At 41.8% G+C, this 20,862-nt stretch overlaps 1 protein-coding gene across 1 annotated transcript in view; it reads right to left on the reverse strand.

Annotated features, from left to right (window-relative positions):
* Positions 1-2,630: 2,630 nt before the first annotated feature.
* Positions 2,631-20,862, reverse strand: part of VWF (von Willebrand factor) — a 176,571-nt gene continuing 158,339 nt past the window's right edge. The window contains exons 48-52 of the mRNA XM_001160508.8: positions 7,256-7,354; positions 6,152-6,280; positions 5,605-5,644; positions 3,540-3,637; positions 2,631-2,957 (exon numbers count right to left, since the gene is read on the reverse strand). Of these exons, the coding sequence (XP_001160508.4) occupies positions 2,769-2,957; positions 3,540-3,637; positions 5,605-5,644; positions 6,152-6,280; positions 7,256-7,354 (555 nt within the window). The 3' untranslated portion in view covers positions 2,631-2,768. The remainder of the gene's footprint in view (positions 2,958-3,539; positions 3,638-5,604; positions 5,645-6,151; positions 6,281-7,255; positions 7,355-20,862) is intronic.

Genomic DNA, 20,862 nt, shown 5'->3' on the forward strand with positions numbered 1-20,862 from the left:
GGGGAGTAAGTGACACCACAGTCGAGGGCAGAGCAGAAGGAAAACCACAAGATGTGATGTCCCAACCCAGGCCTTTATTCCATCCACTGCAAGTACTACCGGCTAATGCTTCTACAGGACTTCCTCTCCACCCAACACCCTTCTCAGTGCTTTCCCTATGGTAGTTATTTTAATCCTAACAACAAGTATACGAGGCAATCACTGCAGTGTGCCCATTTTACAGATGAGAGAACTGCAGTGTTAAATGGCAAGTAACTTGCCTCTAAGAGGATCCTAGGATTCCAAAGCAGGCAGCCTGCCCTGGAGTCTGTGGCATAACACTCTGCTATTCTGCTCCTTTCTGTCCCTAACAACCCCTTTCTCCCTGTCTACTTCCAGGGACCGTTATCATGTCTTTTCAATCCCCAAACGATTGAAAAATGGTCACCATTGCTCTTTCATTCATTCCCTTTCTTCTTTCCCTCCAGCAGTTTCTTAGTGTCTGTATACTCCTTCCTTAAGACTCCCCTTAAAACATCCACTTTGGGGCACTCTGTCTTGCCTGGTCTGAGGGTGAGTAAAAAAGAGGGTCCCTGAAACCAGGTACAGATAGTGCCTTTGGAATACCTGTAAATAAAAGAAGACTGCCGAGACACCGCTCCGCACACACTAGCCCCACAAGTTTCTCCTCTTGCATCCTTTTTACCCAGCTCTCTTCCATCGTTTTGGGTTTTTTTAAATAATCAAAACATGCAGTTTTCCGATTCAGCTTTTTTCTTGATGGTAAAATGATATATCAGTAAACATGAGAAGTTCAAGCTAGCAAGACACAGGCAGTTGGAAAATCAATGACCTATGCTGCAGTGGTAGCCTTCCTGCTGAATTTCTCCAGAGCTGATGCCTCCAATAACACCTTGTCCCCAGCTAGAGTGTTAGGTGATCAGTCAGAAGAGTGACAGTTAATTCCCTGTCCCTGGATCTGGTTTCCTACCAAGAGAGACCTTAGAGGCTACCCAAAGTTGGGAGTGGGGTGATGGATGGAGAGACAGTAACCTTTGAATTACTGAGTAGTTATATAAAACTTCTATCCATTCTTCCTCCCTTCTGCCCCACTAAACTCCCCACCAAGCCTACTCAGCATAACCTATGCCATTTTCCTGTAATGTGGCTTCTCTTAAGGTTAAGCTCAGGCAGTAACAGAAGTGGTGGGAACTTAAGGATGCAGCAGTCACTGGTCCCCATGTCAGCACGGGAGGAGTGTAAGCGACAGGGATGGTGTGGCTCTGATGGGGTGGCCTGGGAGTTCTTATCCAGGTGTCAAGGCACCTGGGTTCTGAACCTGGCCCTGCCACCCAGCAGTTATGACCTTTGGCAAGTCACTTGAATTCTCTGAGCTGCTTTCATCACTTGTAAAGGAGTGGAGGAGGGACAGTGGACTAGATGATGTCTAAGTCCCTTTTGATTCCATTATCCAGTACTTTCAATGAGCTGAGCCTCTCCTGTGTCAAAAGTATTTGGAATGAAAATCAATTCTTCATCAAATTCTTGTAATCCAGGACATCCCCTTCTTTCTCATGGGTATTCTCCCCAGCAAGAGTCCCCACCATCTTGCCAGCATGTACATGAAAATTCTTCCATAAATTTTAAGGAAGGACCATCTCTAACTGCAAGTGACAGTACCAGTTAGTGATTTAGGGACTGGATGATGTTTGGTGTTATCTACACCACTTCCTCTTCCACTGAAGGATGTCTGGAGTACGTAGGACCTTGGCATCAAGCATAAAGCCTGAAAGAAACCTAGCCGGTCCAGCCCTCACCACAAAGGAAATCCCTAATGCTCTGCTGTTAACATTAGAGTCTCTTATTCCCTACCGAAAGCCTTGATCTCCCCATTGTTATTCTCGCCACTTCTTACATGATTACAGAGCAATTTACAGTTACCTAAGGACTTGCAGGCCCTATTTTAGGCTGAGGTTGTTTATCCTCACCACCTTATGAGTGAGAACAACACTCCTGTTTTCCAGATGAGGAAACTGAGTCTGAGAACCACCAAGGGGCTTGTTTTGAGGCCACACAGCTGAGCGAGGGCCATGTGTGGAGCCCAGGTCTGCCTCCAAATCTGGGGCTCATGGCCTCAGGCTGAGTTGGGGGACCACACTACTGCACCTGCCAGCACCCTGTTTCCAGGTCCCCATCAGTCGTCAGCACCTCTCCCTCCCACAGGGGCCACTATGGGTACACAGGAACCCTGTGAGCCACGGGCTCAGAGAAATCCTTGCACACCTGGTCAGACACCTTCTCCACACTGCCAGCCATGTGACAACAATAGTATCTATCTCAGCAGGAGCCTGACTCCAGGACCCACCCTTCTGCTATGTTCAGAAGCCCCTCCATTCAGAGACTAGAGAATCCAGTGTTGCTGGGAAAATCCCTTTTACTTTGTGCTGAGTTTCAGAAGAGGCCTACCCCATGCTATGCCTTTCCCACCCCTGGAGGCAAAGACATCACTCTTCCCCAGAGGTTGGCAGTATCTCACACTGACACTGAGGCTTGCAGATGGGACCTGTGCTTCCTTCCTCAGAACCAGTCTCAGAACTCAGCCCCTGCCCACCGTTGCCATCTCAGCCCTACGACACAGTGCACCAGCAGCCTTTTGCAAGATAAGAGCTCAGCCTTTATTGTGGGCTCAGAAGGGCACAAGAGCAGAACATGCAGAGGACTGGCAGCACTCTGGCCTGGCCGTCAGTCCAAGGCAGGCAGCAGCAGGCACCCATGCAGGTACAGCAGCCTCACTTGCTGCACTTCCTGGGGGAGCATTTGCACTCCATGGCATTGAGAACCTCATGGTACACAACAGAGCCATTGGTGCAGTGCAGGGCCACCTGCATGGGCTCCGTCCGTGTGGGAGAGCAGCAGGAGCACTGGTCCTGCACATCGTTGATGTCAATGGAGTACATGGCTTTGCTGGCACATTTGCCCTGCAAGAAAGCAGAGGAACATGGGAGCTTCACAATGGTGGGAAGTCCTGGCTTAGGCAGGGCTCTGGGGCAGCCTGCTTTCTCCCTGACCCCCTCCAAGCAAGGCAGGTCTGATCTCACCCAGAAGCACCCAGGACACCTAGGCAATTTGTAAAGGAAGATCATAGGTCTGGCATGTCCTCTTCTCTATGGTAATAATATCATACCCACACCCCTCTAGCTGCAATTTTTATGCATGTTAATGCATAAAATGTTTTATGCCTGATTATGCATGTTTTATGCAGGAAAATTTTATATATGTTTGATTGATCTTCAAGAATTGTGGCCCCCATCTTGCATAAATAACTCTCCATTTTCTGTAAAGGAGTTGCTGAGTCTTTCCTCCATTTTTGTTTTTTTCCTGGAGTCAAAAATTTCCAGTTACTTCAATAAAACATTTGCTTAAAAAAAAATGCTTCCAGTTTATTTCCCTTCTCTTCCCTGCGAATTTTCCAGATCCTTCTAGAATGTAACTAAGGATAGGTATCCGAACACGGAAGCTCAGCCCTCCGTACCCAGCCCTTATTGAAGCAGAGCCCTTACCTGGCAGTAGTGGATATCCACCTCTACTTCAGACTTACAGCTTCCCACCTTGACATACTGCAGCCTGGCAGTGATGTCGTTGCACTCAGGCTCCTCACCTACAGGACAGGTGAGAGGTGAAACTTGAGGACTGGCTGGGGTTCTAGAGAACACTCTTCAGCCCCAGTGCCCTCACTGGGCTGGAAATAGGTCCCTTTCACAGTAACCAAATAAAGCCAGCCACAGGGAGGGAATTCAGTTATCCTGGTTCACCTCAGCTGTTCCTGGCCCGAAATATGCAGAGATATAGTTATTGCTGGACTTAACTCACTTAATGGTACAATTTTAATTGCAGGAAGAGCCTAAATTCACTGTGCTATGGTGATGTAAAATGAGGAAGACTTGCCTTTGTATCATTGTAGACTCTAAAAACCACATGGCTAAAGCAACCCTCTTGTGCTTGTAACTACATTCAGAAGCTAATGGGCAATGAAGTAGTCAATAAGTATAATTACTATCTGTTCATTCCTGCCTTGGGGTAAGAGGAAAGGCGAAGTCATGGTGATATAAGGGCATACCCTGCCTCTTTGGGGACCGAGAAGATCCCTAGGCACCTTTGTGAAGGCCTCTCTTTGGGTACTGCTGACTCCAGGTTGCTGACATGGGTTTCCTTTCACACAGGGGTTAGTGGCATTCAGATCTGAATCTCTACTTGGCCCACTGGGAATTCAAAAATTTAATCCCAGCTCACCATTCCAGTCTGAACACTGGGAGTTTTCTGTCCTTAGATGGCTCCAAACCTAAATCAACCCTAACTACATATTAGTCTGCCTCCTAATTTCCAGATAATTTCTTTGTAAAGGGAAAGCCTGCCAATTACATTAAGAGGATGAATTTTAAAAAAAAGAAAAACATTTAGACCAGCATACTATACTATGTTGCTGTGGATTTAAGGCCCTGAGCCTGGCTTATTGTCCTTATTAAAGATCTCGAAGCCTCTTGAATGAGTTGACCAACAAAGACCCTTTGTGGTGGTTTTGTAGGTAACAGTCTCCTAATCAAATTCCACGTGCAGTGTGCCTAGAGAGAATTCTTCTTCTCTGATGGTTTCCTGACTTCACATTCTTAAACCATTCAAATGGGAATCATAGAAAGACATGCTTTCAGAGTGCTTCCTCGATCTGAGATTTGGTTACAGCAATTGCAGGGGCTGTCAAGAATGAATGATTGAACACTGAAGGTATTCATGTTTTCACTCTTCCTTTCTCTATCTGTAAATAAGCACGGACCTGTGAACCCAGGACAAAAAAAAAAAAAAAAACCCTAACCTAAAACAAAAAATCTTAGTCCAGGCAAGTAATTCTATATTCAGAAACTATGGCATTAGCATTGGGATCCTGAAAGTTATTTGTGCTCACGAACACAAGCATGTATGGGAAGAACACTGTCTGATGTGCAGATTTGTGTCTCGTCTCCAAAGCTGCTGCTGTGAGCAATGAGAACCAATCAGTAGGACATAACTACGAGGTAAAGAGGAGCTCAGAGTGAAGAAGAGGGGGTGATAAACTTAGACCAGCCCCCACAGCACATGTGGGCTGTTGTCAGCCAGCTGGTGGCTTCACTTTCTCTTTGAGATAGCTTTAGCACACTCATGAATAGATATGTGTTGAGAGTCTACTCTGTCAGGATCATAGATCCAAGGTGCCTGTCTTCAAGAAGCTTTGGTTAGAGAGGGAACATATCGTCCCAGGATAGGACAATGAGCAATCAAAGATCCTATGAGGGAAAAGGCACATAAGAAGCTGGAGACAGGAGGGAGTTTGCAGGAAAAGGGGAAAGAGATTGCTCCATGGGATCTAAAAGGGAGTTCAAGAGGGCAGTCTGATGACATCCAAGGAGGGGAGGCTGCTCCCTGCAAGACTGAACATAACGACTGACCAGTGGTCACGAAATATCTTTCTGAAATAAAGCTTACTCCAAAGAACAGTCATGGGGCTTGCTAATGGGTTTCAAGGAGCAAGCTGCAAAGAGCCCCTAGACTTGCTCTGATGGGTTTCAAGGGACAAGATATTAGTAACGTACTCACATGTGTCACAGCAGGTGCCTGGAATTTTCATAATTTTACCCTAAGAAAACAGCAAAATTGCAGGTTAGACACAAACAGTACAGAGTAGACAGCTTTCAGGTCACTCCAGGCCGATTTTTAGCTCCGAACTCACAGCCCTGTGCTTAAGTGCCCAGATGTAAACTATGCTTTCCTATCATAAATGTGAGCAGCTTGACCACCCTACCTGACCAGGCTGAAACAATTTTGATGATTCTGAATTCTCTTCCAGTTGAGTCATCAGGATCTTCATTCCCAGGGAGTCTAAAAATCAGTTTGATCTCACATCTTATTCAAGAATCACACACTCAGCCTCCCTTAAGGAAAATATTTTTTTAAAACATCCTATATTGCAGAGAATTTTATCTCTCCGTAGGCTTTGATTTCGTAATCTCACTGATTCTTCAACTAGGCCAGAGATGTGCCTCAGACACTGAGAAATTATGCCGGAGCTGGGATGCACGCTATTCAGAAGAATCTTGTTCTTAGAGATTGAGACAGTAAAGAGGAAAGCAGAATGAGTACTCACTCCCTCAGCCAGACACTTGTGTTCATCAAAGGGTGGGCAGCCTGTAACCCTCTTCTCCCAGAAGTACTCTCCTCTCTCATTGACCTTGCAGAAGTGAGTATCACAGCCATCCTGGAGCGTCTCATCACGCTGGAAGGAAAGAGGAGTGGGTAAAGTCAGAGACAGTGTTTGGTTCACAAAGCCACTTCAAACCATGAGCTTGACTCCATGGAGATGATGAAACAATCTGCAGAACCATGAAACAACAAGACAGTGTATAATAAAGCCCCCACACCCAGAATACAGACCAGAAGTGGAGTCCCAGTTTTACAGCTTGTATCCCATGAACAGGGCTGCTATGTAGACTCTTCCGACCAGTTAAATGCTTGAAGGATTGAGATATAGCAACAGCAAACTGGCTAGTTGATAACTGAACTAGAGATGAACGAAGGGCACTACCTCCCAGCCCCACCAGCTAGTCCGGACTTCATAGATCAGAGTTTGTTTCACGCTGATAGCCTGTCCAGTCTTACAGACGCCCAAGGCTAGAGAAAATCTTAAAGATCAACCACCTCCAGGCCAGGCACGGTGGCTCACACCTGTAATCCCAGCACTTTGGGAGGCCGAGGTGGGCGGATCACGAGGTCAAGAGATCAAGACCATCCTGGCCAACATGATGAAATCCCATCTCTACTAAAACTACAAAAATTAGCTGGATGTGGTGGCGCATGCCTGTAGTCCCAGCTACTCGGGAGGCTGAGACAGGGAAATCGCTTAAACCCAGGAGGCGGAGGTTGCAGTGAGCCGAGATCGTGACATTGCACTCCAGCCTGGCAACAGAGCGAGACTCCATCTCAAGAAAAAAAAAAAAAGATCAATCAACTCCAAATTGTGAGGCCCTACACCAAGTACACTCTTGTCAAGAAGAGCAACAAAATAACTAAATAAAAGAGAAAATTCTGTGCCTGCAATAAGTCATCTATCTTTTCTTTATATAATCAGAAAGAAGTAGAAAAATAAGCCAATACTGAACCAAACTTAGCCCCTCTTTCTTGAAGAAAAATTTCCAAAAAAGGAAGCAAGATGGTGATATGTGAGGGAGCCCTGCGTTCAGCTTGCTCCTACCTTCAGTGTCATGATCTGTCCTCCTCTTAGCTGAATGGTGCAAGCCGTAGGCAAACATCTCCCACAACATTCACCTGTGTTATTTTCTTCCTTGTAACCCTGTATCCAGAGGGGGAAAAGCAGCCACAGTTAACCTCCTTAAAACATCCCAATTATAAGAAGGCTGATTTTGCTGGCCTCTCATCTCTCCTATCCAGTAGTTTCACCTAGAATTCAGAAAGTCAACATCCAACTCCAACCAGCTCTTGTCAGTTCTCAGTCCCCTAGGTAGCATTCCTTCACTCTGCATGTGCACATCTCACTCAAGTTGTAGCAGCCAGACCTATTAAATGAGACCTTTTCCCTGAGCTTCAGACTTACAAATTCAATTGTTTACTGGACAATTATTTTATTGTCATCTTGAGACTTGCATCCAAAAGGAAATTTGATTTTTGTCCCAAATCTCATCCTTCTCTGGTATTCCCTATTTTGGTAAGTGGTGTTAATCACCCAGTCTTTGAAACAAGAAATCTGAGAGTTATCCTTGACTTCCCCTTTTTTCTCATCCCCTGCTTATCACCAAATCTTGCCAAAAATGTATCTCAAACTCATCCATTGCTTGTCATGACCAGTCTCCTCTTTCATCATCGAGTCTAAATAACCATCATCTACCAGGGACTCTGGTAATAGTCTTATTTTGTCTTCCTACCTTCATTCTTGCTCCCCTGCTACAGGTTACCACATATCTGCCAGAATGACCTTCTTAAAGCCTACGTCTACTCTTGTGACTCCTCAGCTTAGAAACTTTTGATGAGGTTCTGGCTGTAGTTACGGCACAGTGGCTTGTATTGGACTAACCTTCCTGCAGATGATGATTATAAACAATTAACGAAATATTTAAAGCCAACTGTTCAAAAGCACTGGAAGAAGACCAAAATCAAGAATAAAGTCTAGATTATTTGATCCTTGAAAAAAGGAACCATAATGGACAAGATTCATGTTTAAATGGCTTTTCCCATGAGGGCCGTCTGTATGGCACTGGACAGCCAGAACTCAAGCAGAAAACTGTAGCTGTATCTGCCTGAGGACTCAGCAGACAGTTTGGAACTGCTAGAATAGCTGGAAACTAAAGGGAAAAACGTCAGAAAAGAGGAAGTCAGAAACAAGAAGCCCCTAAATCTGCAAATAAACTCCTCTGAACTCTTTGGTTGATCCCTTAATTATACATCTATAGGAGAGCCTACAAGGAGCCCAGAGACAAAACAACAGCTGGAAAGCTCAAACACCTGAGCAGAAATTTCAGTTACCACACACCACATGGGAGAGAGTTTGCCGTCTGAATTCTAACGAGTTGGAGGGGCTGGGTAAACACCTGGGTTTCTACTGGAACTTCATAAGGGACAAGCCTTCAGAGTAAACACTGTGTCTCAGGACTAAAATATTCAGCCTAGGGCTAAGAAAAATGCTGAAATAGACCTTCCCTAATGTAGTTTAAAAATCAAGACTTCTATAGTTCAAAACGAACCACCAATAATCTAACCACATTCTAGAACCAAACTTAACCTTTATTATAAAGAAACAACAGAATTAAGAGTCTCTTCAACATATCTTCCACCAATGTCTAATACACAGTAAAAAACAAATTTCATGCAAAGAAATAGAAAAATTTGATCTATACCAAGAGAATTATCACTTAATATAAACAGACACAGAAATGGCCCCAATATTGCAATTAGCAGGCAGGAACATTTTTTTTTATTATACTTTAAGTTTTAGGGTACATGTGCACAATGTGCAGGTTAGTTACATATGTCTACATGTGCCATGCTGGTGTGCTGCACCCATTAACTCGTCATTTAGCATTACGTATATCTCCTAATGCTATCCCTCCCCACTCCCCCAACCCCACAACAGTCCCCAGAGTGTGATGTTCCCCTTCCTGTGTCCATGTGTTCTCATTGTTCAATTCCCACCTATGAGTGAGAATATGCGGTGTTTGGTTTTTTGTTCTTGTGATAGTTTACTGAGAATGATGATTTCCAATTTCATCCATGTCCCTACAAAGGACATGAACTCATCATTTTTTATGGCTGCATAGTATTCCATGGTGTATATGTGTCACATTTTCTTAATCCAGTCTATCATCGATGGACATTTGGGTTGGTTCCAAGTCTTTGCTATTGTGAATAGTGTAGCAGGCAGGAACTTTAAAATAACTGTGATAAATATGTTAAAGAGTCTAGAGGAAATGACGGATATAATGGAAAAATAGGGAATTTTAGGAACAATCTGGAAACTTTAGGAAAAAAATCAAATGGAAATCTTAGAACTAGAAAACACAATACTCTAAATCAAAAACTCACTGGATTGGATTAACTGCAGACAGGACACAAGAAAAGAAAAGATCCTTGAATTTTAAGACAGATCAATAGAAATTACCCAAACTGAAGCATAGAGAGGAATAAAGATGTAAAAAATATAAATAGGGAGCCCCAGGGACCAGTGGAATAGTATCAATGGTTTAATAATAAACAGTCATGGGCCAAAAAACAATGTTTCGGTCAACAACAGACTGCAGGTATGACAACAGTCCCATAAAATTATAATGGAACAGAAAAATTCCTATCACCTAGTGACTTCATAGCACAACACATTACTCCCATGTTTGTGGTGATGCAGGTGTAAACAAACCTACTGTGCTGCCAGTCATGTAAAAGTATAGCACATGCAATTACGTACTTGATGATAATATATGTTACTGGTTTATGAATACTTTAGAGATACTCCTTCTACTTATTAAAAATATAAAAAGTTAACTGTAAAACAGCCTCGGGTAGGTCCTGCAGGAGTATTCCAGAAGAAGGCATTGTTATCACAGAAGACAACATCTCCATGAGTGTTATTTCCCCTGAAGACTTTCCAGTGGAACAAGATGTGGAGGCAGAAGACTGATATTGATTATTCCAGCCCTGTGTAGGCCTAGACTACTGTGCGTGCTGAGTTTTCATTTTTAACAAAAAAGTTTAAAGATAAAAAAATGCCTATAGTTCCACCTGTTTGGGAGGCTGAGGCAGGAGGATCAGTTGATCCCAGGAGTTTAAGCTTCAATGAGCTATGATCATGCCTCTGCACTCCAGCCTGGGTGACAAATGAGACCCTGTCTCGAAAAAGAAAAAAGAAGTTAAGCAAATTAAAAATTTCAAAAATAGGAAAAAGCTTGTAGAATAAGGATATAAAGAAAAAATATTTTTGTACAGCTGTACAATGTGTTTGTGTTTTAAGCTAAGTGTTATTACAAGAATCAAAAAGCTTTTAAAATTTTAAAACTTTATAAGTAAAAAAGTTACAGTGAGCTAAAGTTAATTTATTATTGAAGAAAGAAAAATATTTTGTAGTAAATTTAGGGTAGCCTAAGTGTACAATGTTTATAGACTATAGCAATGTCCTAGGTCTTCGCGTTGACCCACCACTCACTCTCTGACTCACCGAGAGCAACTTCCAGTCCTATAAGCTCCATTCTTGGTAAGTGCCCTATACAGGCATGTCATTTTTATCCTTTATATATTTTTTACTGTACCTTTTCTATGTTTACATGTGTTTAGATATACAAATGCTAATCATTGTGTTACAGTTGCCTACAGTATTCAGCACAGTAACATGCCATACAGGTTTGTCACCTGGGAGTAACAGGTTATACCACATAACCTAGTTGTGTAGTAGACCATACCATCTGGATTTGCGTATGTGCACTCCACGATCTTTGCACAACAAAAATCACCTAACGATGCATTTCTTAGAACATATCCCCATTGTTAAGCAACACGTGAATGTACGTGTAATTAGAGTTTCAGAAAGACAGTAAAACAAAATGAAACAGAAAAAAATTAAGGAAATAATAACTGAAATTTTTCTCAATTTGATCAGAAAATCAACCCACAAATCCAGGAAACTATGAATCCAAAATAGAAAAGGTAGGAAGAAAATTACACAAAAGCATATACTCAAGCTTCTGAAAACTAAAGAAAAACTGTTAAAGCATCTAATAGAAAGAGGGAAATGCATACAGGAAAACAACAATAAAAATGGCGGCTGACTGGTCATCAGAAATAACACAAGCCAAAAGATTATGAAACGTACTTAAAGTGATGAAATTTAAAAACAAACCTGTCAACCTAGAATTCTAGATTCAGTAAATGAAGGCAGAATAGAGACATTTTCAGATAAATGAAATCTTAGAAATGTGTTGTCATCCAGCCCTGCACTAAAAGAAGTTCTTTAGGCTGAAGGGAAATGATATAATATGGAAATTCAGATATATAAGAAGGAAGAGCACTGAAAATTATAAATATGTAGGTAAATATAAATCATCACTTTCAGTTCACTTTTTAAATTCCATATAAGACAAATGACTGTTGAAAGCAAAAATAATAGCAATACCTTGTGGAATTTCTCTCTTCTTATGTAGAAGTAAACTGTATGACAACAAATGTACAAATTATGGAAAAAGTACATTGTACATGAAATGTTATATTATTCAATCAAAGTGTACTGTGATAAGTCTAGAGCAACCACTAAAATAGTAATATGAAGAAATACAGTGAAAAGGCCAATAAAGAGATATAGTACTAAAAAAAAGAAAAAAAAGAAAAACTCAGTTGAACCAAAAGACAAAAAAGAATTAACAACAGAACAAGTAACAAAGAAGACAGCAGATAAAATGAATAACAGAAGAATAGCTTTAACCCCAACCATATCAATAATTACATTAAATGGAGATTGTCACCTTTAGATTTTAAAAAGGAAAATTCAATTAGTATGTTGTTTTCAAGAGACGAACTTTTAATTTAGATAGATAGGTTGAGAAGAAAGATGTAATAGACAAATTAGTCAAAATAAGAAAGTTGATATAGGTGTATTAATACCAAACAAGGCCAGTGAGGTGGCTTCATGCCCGTAATATCAGCACTTTGGGAAGCCCAGACGGGAAGATCACTTGAGCCCAAGAGTTTGTGACCAGCCTGTGAAACATGGCAAAACCCCATCTCTACAAAAAATACAAAAAATCAGTTAGGAATGGTGGTGCACAACTGTAGTCTCAGCTATCTGGGAGGCTGAGATGGGAGGATCACCTGAGCCCAGAAGTCAAGGCTGCAGTGAGCCATGATCATACCACTGCACTCCAGCCTGGAAGACAGAGTGAGACCCTGTCTCAAAAAATAAATAAATAAACATAAAAGATTACTCTTCACTTAGGGGAAGCAGGGAAAGGATTTTTACCTGTTTTCTTTCACTAATTTGATCCCTCTGCTTGGATAAATGATAGTAGATACCATATATGTTGAATGAGTGAATAACTGACTGTAATCCTTAGTTTGTTATCTTGGTCCATTGTTGCCAAGCTTAGATAGGACTAGAGACAGCCTAAGATGAGGAATGTTACCAAAAATAAAGGAGGTGGCTGGGTGCGGTGGCTCACACCTGTAATCCCAGCATTTTGGGAGGCTGAGGTGGGAGGATCGCTTGAGCCCAGGAATTCATGACCAGCCTGGGCAACATAGCAAAACTCCATCTCCACAAAAATTAGTTGGACATGGTGGCACGCACCTCTAGTCTCAGCTAGGTGGGAGGCTGAGGTGGGAGAATCACCTGAGCCTGGGAGGCCAAGGCTGTAGTGAGCCATGATTGTGCCACTTCACTCCAGGCCTGGGCGACACAGTGAGATCCTATCTCAAAAAATAAATAAATAAAAAATAAAGGAGGTTATTTGATAATGACAAAAGAATAGATTCATCAAGACATAAGAATGCTAAAGAGGTATGCATCTACAGAACTTCATAATATATGAAGCAAAAATGGATAGAACTAAAGGGAGAAATAGGCTAATCCATAATCTTAGTCAGTGATTTTTATGTTCTCTCAGTAATTGATAAAAACAAGTAGGAAAAAGACAAATGAAGATATAGAGGATTTGGAAAACTGTAAGAAACAATATGACCTAGTTGGAAATAATAAACTATTACATTCCAGAACTGCAGAGCATACATTCTTCTCAAATGCACACAGAATATTCACAAAGACAGACCAAATTGTGGGCCATAAAAATGTAAACATGGATAAACAGAGACTGGATAAAAAAGTAAATAAATGTCAAGATTTTGAAATCTTAGAGATTATATTCTATGACCAATTTCAATATAATGAAATTATATTGAAATTAGCAACAATAAAGTATTGAAAAACACACCACCATATTTGGAAATTAAATAAAATACTTTTAAATAACCCATGGATCAAAAAATAAATATTTTTAACTAGTGGTAATAAAAAACAATATATCAAAATCTGAGGAGTACAGCAAAAACAGTTCTTGAAGGAAAATTTATATTTTAAATTTTGTCTTAGAAAATCATGAGCTAAGCTTCCATATTAAGATGCTAGTAAAAGAAGAGCAAATTAGACCCAGTCATTAAATGACAAGACATAATAAAAATAAGGGCAGAAATCAATAAAATAGAAAAGAAAAATATAAAAAGTAAAACAACAAAGGCAAAAGTTGGATCTTTGAAAGATTAATAATATAATAATATATAATATGATAATTAATATATAATAGACAAATTAGTCAAAATAAGAAAATCTCTAGCTAGATTAATCAAGAAAATAAAAAGAAACAAATTATCAATATTAGAAATAATAGAAGGTTTACAACTACAGATTCCACAGATATTAAAAGTATAATAAGGAAATGTTATAAACAACTTTGTGTAACTAAATTTGACCAACTTAAATACACGGATAAGTTCCATGAAAAACTGATTTACCAAACTAATTCAAGAAGAAATAGAAAATCCGTTTTTTTATTTTAAAAGTTGAATTTTATATATAAATCTTTTCCACATGAAAAGCTTCAAGTCTAGTAAGCTTCACTGATGAAATCTGCCAAACATTTTAGGAAGAAATAATACCAATTTTATATAAGCTCTTTAGAAAACACCACCATATTCTGTTGGATCTAGCATAACCCTGACATCAAAATCTAACAAAAGCATTAAAGAGAAGAAAATTAGAAACCTAACACTCTTAACATAAACATTAAAATCTTTAACAAAATATGAGCAAATAGATCTAGCACTGGATGTGAAACAGGATAACACGTCATGAAGAAAGGGGATTCATCAAACGAATGAAAAGTTGGCTCACCATTTGAAATCAATCCATGCAATTCCTCATGTTAACAGAATTAAGGGGGAACCATATGGTCATCTTAAAATATACAGCAAAACTGTCTGACAAAATTTAAACCAATTCATTGTAGAAACTCTCAGCACTAAAAAAATAGATGAGAACTTCTTCAATATGCTATAGGACAGGGGGCCCCAGTACCAGTCCGGTCAGTGGCCTGTTAGGAACTGGGCTGCACAGCAGGAGGTGAGCAGCGGGCCAGTGAGTGAAGCTTCATCTGTATCTACAGCCACTCCCCATCACTCACATTACCAACTGAGCTCTGCCTCCTGTCAGATCAGCAGCCAGCATTAGATTCTCACAGGAGCCCAAACCCTACTGTGAACTGCACATGTGAGGGATCCAGGTTGCGTGCTCCTTATGGGAATCTAATGCCTGATCTGTCACTGTCTCCCATCACCCCTAGACGGGACTATCTAGCTGCCGGAAAACAAGCTCAGGGCTCCCACTGATTCTACCTTATGGGAGTTATATAATTATTTCATTATCTATTACAATACAATAATAATAGAAATAAGGTGCATAATAAACATAATGCATCTGACTCATCCCAAAACAATCCCCCTGACCCTAGTCGATGGAAAAACTGTCTTCCACGAAACTGGTCCCTGGTGCCAAAAAGGTTGGGCACTGCTGCTGTTGAACACACAACTATATCATACTTAATGAATTAATTCCCTCTAAGATCAGAAAGAAAATATTCCCATCAGTTCTATTCAATATTGTACTGATTATATTAGCCAGTTTGATAAGCAAGAAAAACAAAACAGAATGTATAAAGATTTCAAAGGAAGAACTAAAAGCTGTCTTTATTTGAAGGTGTCATAACTGCTTATGAAGAAAATCCTTAGGAATCTGCCCCTCAAAAAAAAAAAAAAAAACACTATTACTACAACTAATAAGTGAATTTAGCAAGGCTGAAGAATACAAGATCAAAATATAAAAACTAATTTTATAAAAGCAACAAACAAAACATAAAATTTAAAAAATACTTCCATTTGCAATATCGTCCAAAAACTTTAAATACTAGGTAATAAGTGTAACAAAATTTGTGCATCTACACAAAAAAAATCATTGCAGAGAAAAACGAGACTGCTAAGATGTGAATGTGTGTGTCCCTACAAAATTCCTATGTTGGGATTTAAACTCCCAACTGATGATATTAAGAGATGGGGCCTAAGTGATTTAAGTCATGAGGGCTCCACTCTCCTGAGTGAATTTGTGCTGTTATTTAAAAAAAAAAAAAGTCAAAGGGAATGCCCTAGTGCCTTTTGCCTTTCCACCTTCTGCCACATGTGGATGCCATGAGAAAGCACTGCCTATGAGGAACAGGCCATCATCAGACATCAAATCTGCTGGTACCTTAATCTTGAGCCTCCAGAACAGTGAAAAAATTAATTTCTGTTCTTTACAAATTACCCAGTCTCAGGTATTGTGTTACAGCAGCACAGACTGAGAGCAAGACCTAAATAATCGAAGAGATATACTATGTTCATAAATTGAAAAACTCAACATTGTCTAGACATCCTTTCTCTCCAGATTAACCTATAGATTCAATATAATCCGGCACACTTTAAACATTTTTTTAATAAAAATTAACAGGATGACTCTAAATTTATATAGAAATTGAAAGGACATTAAATACCCAAAACAATCTTGAAAAACAGCAAAGTTGAAAAACTTAAATTATCTAATTTCAAGGCTAACCATAAAGTTACAGTAATCAAGACAGTGGTGTGACCATAAGGATAGACAAAGGATCAGAAAAAAAGGAGCCTAGCAATTGATCCATACATACACTTTTTTTTTTTTGAGACAGAGTCTCGCTCTGTCGCCAGGCTGGAGTACAGTGGCGTGATCTTGGCTCACTGCAACCTCTGCCCGCCGGATTCAAGTGATTCTCCTGCCTCAGCCTCCTGAGTAGCTGGGATTACAGGCACCTGCCACCACACCCAGCTAATTTTTGTATTTTTACTAGAGAAGGGGTTTCACCGTGTTAGCCACGATGGTCTCCATCTCTTGACCTGGTGATCCGCCTGCCTCAGCCTCCCAAAGCGCTGGGATTACAGGCGTGAGCCACCACGCCCAGCCGGCGATTCATTTTTTACAAAGGCACCGACATAATTCAATGAGGAAAGGATCATCTTTCAACAAATGGTGCTGGACCCACTGGATGGCCATATGGGAGACCCCTACTGTATACCACATTTAAAATTTAATTCCTCATGGATCATAGACCTAAATGTAAAACTAAACTATAATGCTTCTAAAAGAAAACATAGGATACTATCTTCATGACCTTACAATGGACAAAAACTTCTTAAACAGGACATAAAAAGCACTAACCATAAAAGAAAAACATCTATAAACTGAATTTTATTGAAATTAAACTTCTGATCTTCAAAAGACACAATTAAGAAAAATAAAAGCTGAGCCACTGGCTGAAAGAAAATATTTCATTAGATACCTTATAAAGGACTAGTATCCAAAATACAGAAAAAAACTCATAATCAATCATCAAAGGGCAAACAACCCAATTTAAAAATGGCCAAAATCTTGAACAAACACATCACAAAAGATGATATGGCCAATAAGTATGTAAGATGCTCCACATCATTAGCCAACAGAGAAATGCAAATTTAAAATACTAGAAGATTCTGAAATTAGAGAAGCAGTAAGGAAAAAATGCTAGAAGATATCACTTCACAATGGCTAAAATTGAAAAGCATGACAATACCAAGCATTGGTGAGGAAGTAACTGGAACTCCCATAGAATGCTGGAAAAAACTTCTCCCTGAGAAGCATGGTAAGTTGCAAATTGTGTCTCTGCTGTTCTCTTGTATCCCCAGCATCTGGCCCCTACTTGGCACCCCTACACTCACAGAGGAGATAAGTTCAGCTAGGAACTTGATTTCTTGTTTGTTTTGTTTAGTTTTGTTTAGTTTTTGAGACAAGGTCTCGCTCCGTCACCCAGGCTGGAGGGCAAGTGGTGCAATCATAGCTCAGTGCAGCTAGGGACTTGTTGAAGCGGCATAAGGTAAGAGCGCCTTATTTATATCTGCATCGGACAAAGAAGCAGCTTCGAGACACAGGACTGGGAGAAAAACAGGGCTGGCAACTTTTTATTTTGCAAAGTAAGAGTGTTTTAAACAATTTTAATAAAATAAAAACCAAAAAGCAGCCAGGCGCAGTGGCTCATGCCTGTAATCCCAGCACTTTGGGAGGCCAAGGTGGGTGGATCACAAGGTCAGGAGATTGAGACCATCCTGGTTAACACGGTGAAACCCCGTCTCTACTAAAAATACAAAAAAAAAAAGAAAAAAATTAGCTGGGCATGGCGGTGGGCGCCTGTAGTCCCAGCTACCCAGGAGGCTGAGGCAGGAGAATGGCGTGAACCTGGGAGGCGGGGCTTGCGGTGAGCCGAGATCTCACCACTGCACTCCAGCCTGGGCGACAGAGAGAGACTCTGTCTAAAAATAAATACATACATACATACGTACATACATACATACATGCATACATACATACAAAAAGCTACCAAGCTACCATCTACTGTCTCATCATTCCCTAAAAATTATTATTAGCGTTGCTTTCAGAAGAAAAAAAAATTATAGTTCTTTTGACCCTTTCCACCTTCGTACCCCCGAAAAACAGAAAGAATGTAATCACATAATCCCAGAATTTTTTAAAGAATCAATTTAGCTTTGTGAGAAACCAACTCTGTCATCATTCTTTTTCTCATTTTGCCACATTTAGTGATCACCATTCAGAGATCCATTCATTGGGGTCCTGAGGCTTTTCTATTGTGAATCACCAAGTCAATTTGGAGCACCCAGACAGACGACCTGTCCCAAGATCAAGGTTAGGAGTCAGTAAGCTTGCTCAGAGATTAATTTAAACCATTTGCTCTCATAAATCAAGCCATAAACTTGACGTGTCTTCAGGAGCAGGCAGAAGGAAAAGCCAGTGAGGACAGGGCAGTCAGGGAGGCAAAATCCACACAGCAGGAGGCAGAGGGCAAAGTTAGGCCAAGAAAAGGAAAGGTGGAGGGCAGTTATGCGAGAAGAAAGATTTGGAAGAAAAGGGAAAGGAGGCAGAAAATAAGCCGAAGGGGGCAACAGTGTTAAGGGTGTGGCAGGGGCTTGGAAGAAGCAAGGGAGGGAGGAGAGAGCATGGAAGTGAATGGAGGAAACGGCCTGCTCTGCAGCATGTCTCCTACCCGGCAGGTCCAGACCACAGCTGCACACGATGAACAGGACTTGTTAGGGCACTGCTGGATTTCCTGGCTGCTGCTGGCTGGGGGTATGTGTTCCACATTCCCCCGTTCAAGGGGAGGGCAGAGCTGCCCTTTGGGTTTTCCCCAGAACATTTGATCACTGTAGGAAACATCCTTCTCAGGAGCAGCCTCTTCCTCCTCCTGCTGAGCAAGTTCCCAGCCAGCCCCAGAGTTCACTTGTTTAGGTCTGAGCAGCCAATTAGTCCTGCTTTCCTCACACAGTTGTCCTCCTAAAACTGCCTTGCACACCCCTCAGGGCCCCTTTCCATGTATTTCATCGACTGCTCGCAGCCCTCCCATCCATCTCCCCATGTTTCCCTTTTCTCACCCCAGCTTCTGGCTGCCGGTTAATTCATTCACCATGCCCTTCCCTGGAAGGTCTATTCGACATTCAACCCATTCATTGCTCAAGGTCCACTCAGGGTTGCCCTCCTCTGGGACGCCTTTCCAGGGTTCCACAGCAGAGTGACCTCTCTTCCTCATGCTTTCTTTGAGCGGTCAGCTGTCAAGCCTCATCTCAACCACTCATCAGCACAAACTGCCTCCTGCTGCTCTCCCTTTAGGTAAGAGCACTGGCTTCCCTGGGAGGCAACGGAAGACTCACATCTCGGGCAACGCTGGCACTTCAGCCCAACGTGGGCAGTTCAAGCCGACCTACCTAGACCTAATTCACCACAGCTACCCCCAACCCAGGAGGTGTCCCAGAGACCCTTCATGGCAGAAGACGTAGTAAGACTAGCGGAGGACGCTGAGCTAGAACGGGATCAGCAGAGGCCGGATTCAGCAAGGCTTGAGAGATGTATAGAGGGAGGGCGAATCTAAGGGATCTCAAGAGAGAGGAGGTGGCTTGCACTCCCCCGGGAGATACCAGAATTCTGGAGAAAAAGAAGAAGAATACACAGGCCAAATGGGGCCATGGATTTTTGAGTATTTGGAAACCTACATCTGAGACTGGATTCTAAAGGTGGATTTCTCCAGATACGGAGGAAGCGGCTGTGGCTCCCTCTGAACACCAGAGGGCACTGCAGGGAGTGAGCGGGCCTGTCCTCCAGAGAGCAGGCTGCAGTGCAGTCTCCACAGGCTGGCATTGAGGTGGGCGGCCTGCTGTCTCCTGACTGCCCTGATTGGACTTCAGTGGACATCCCAGGAAAAAGGGATGCCACACGACTCCAGGCAGCATTGTTTCATTCCATATGGAAGCCCAGATGTGTTCTAGGAGGGTTGTTACACAATACACACACACACACACGCACACACACATGTGTGCACACAACTGGGCCCCAAATCCTAAAACATCAACTGGGATTTTTAAAAAAATAAGCAAAAGGAAAACCACATACTTACCTTCTCCCTAATTAAGGAATGCTCTCTCTGAATCATTCTCTCAGAAACAGCTGTGTCTCCTACAGACCCATCCGCTCCATACTTCTTTTATTAAGCCCATACTTTGAGCATGATACCTCTAATTGCCATGAAGAACACAGATGTAGAACATCTACCTGTCCCTTGTCCTCAACAGTGTAAAACGCACCTGCACGACCTCTTGGCCTCCACCCCCTCCCCTCTGGCCACTGTGCTGCCTGCTTATAAGAGGCTCCTCTCCACCTTGCTGCAGCCCCGACTGTCTCACCGAGCTGAGGGAGACAAGCACTTCCCTGTACCCTCTGAGAAAGCCATCGCCATAGTTCATGCATCTAGCTCACAAGAAACTCCTCTGACCAATGGCATTTTCTAAAACAGCAGAAGCCCCACATCCAGAAGGGAGCTTGAGGAAGAAGCCAAGGCCCCTCCTGAGCTGCAGGCCCTGCCCTGCCGCCATGGGCTCAAAACTTCCCAGTGAGGTGTTACTAAAAGTCACAGCTGAAACCCACGGAATGCCAGTTTCATCTCCCAAACTAGGAACAAGGAGTCCACCTCTCAGAACCACCTCAAGGAAGTATTCAGAACAAGCATCGTCAGCATGGCCTGGCAAAAACAGGGTGAAATATTTGAAACCATCCAAATGTCCCGCAATAATAGCTTGGTTGTATACACGAGGCACATCCATTCAAAGGAATGTTGTGTAGAGCCTTGCACATAGGAGGTGTCTGATAAATATTTGTTGACTAAT

This window comes from Pan troglodytes, chromosome 10 (assembly GCF_028858775.2).
Source record: "Pan troglodytes isolate AG18354 chromosome 10, NHGRI_mPanTro3-v2.0_pri, whole genome shotgun sequence".
Lineage (NCBI taxonomy): Eukaryota > Metazoa > Chordata > Mammalia > Primates > Hominidae > Pan > Pan troglodytes.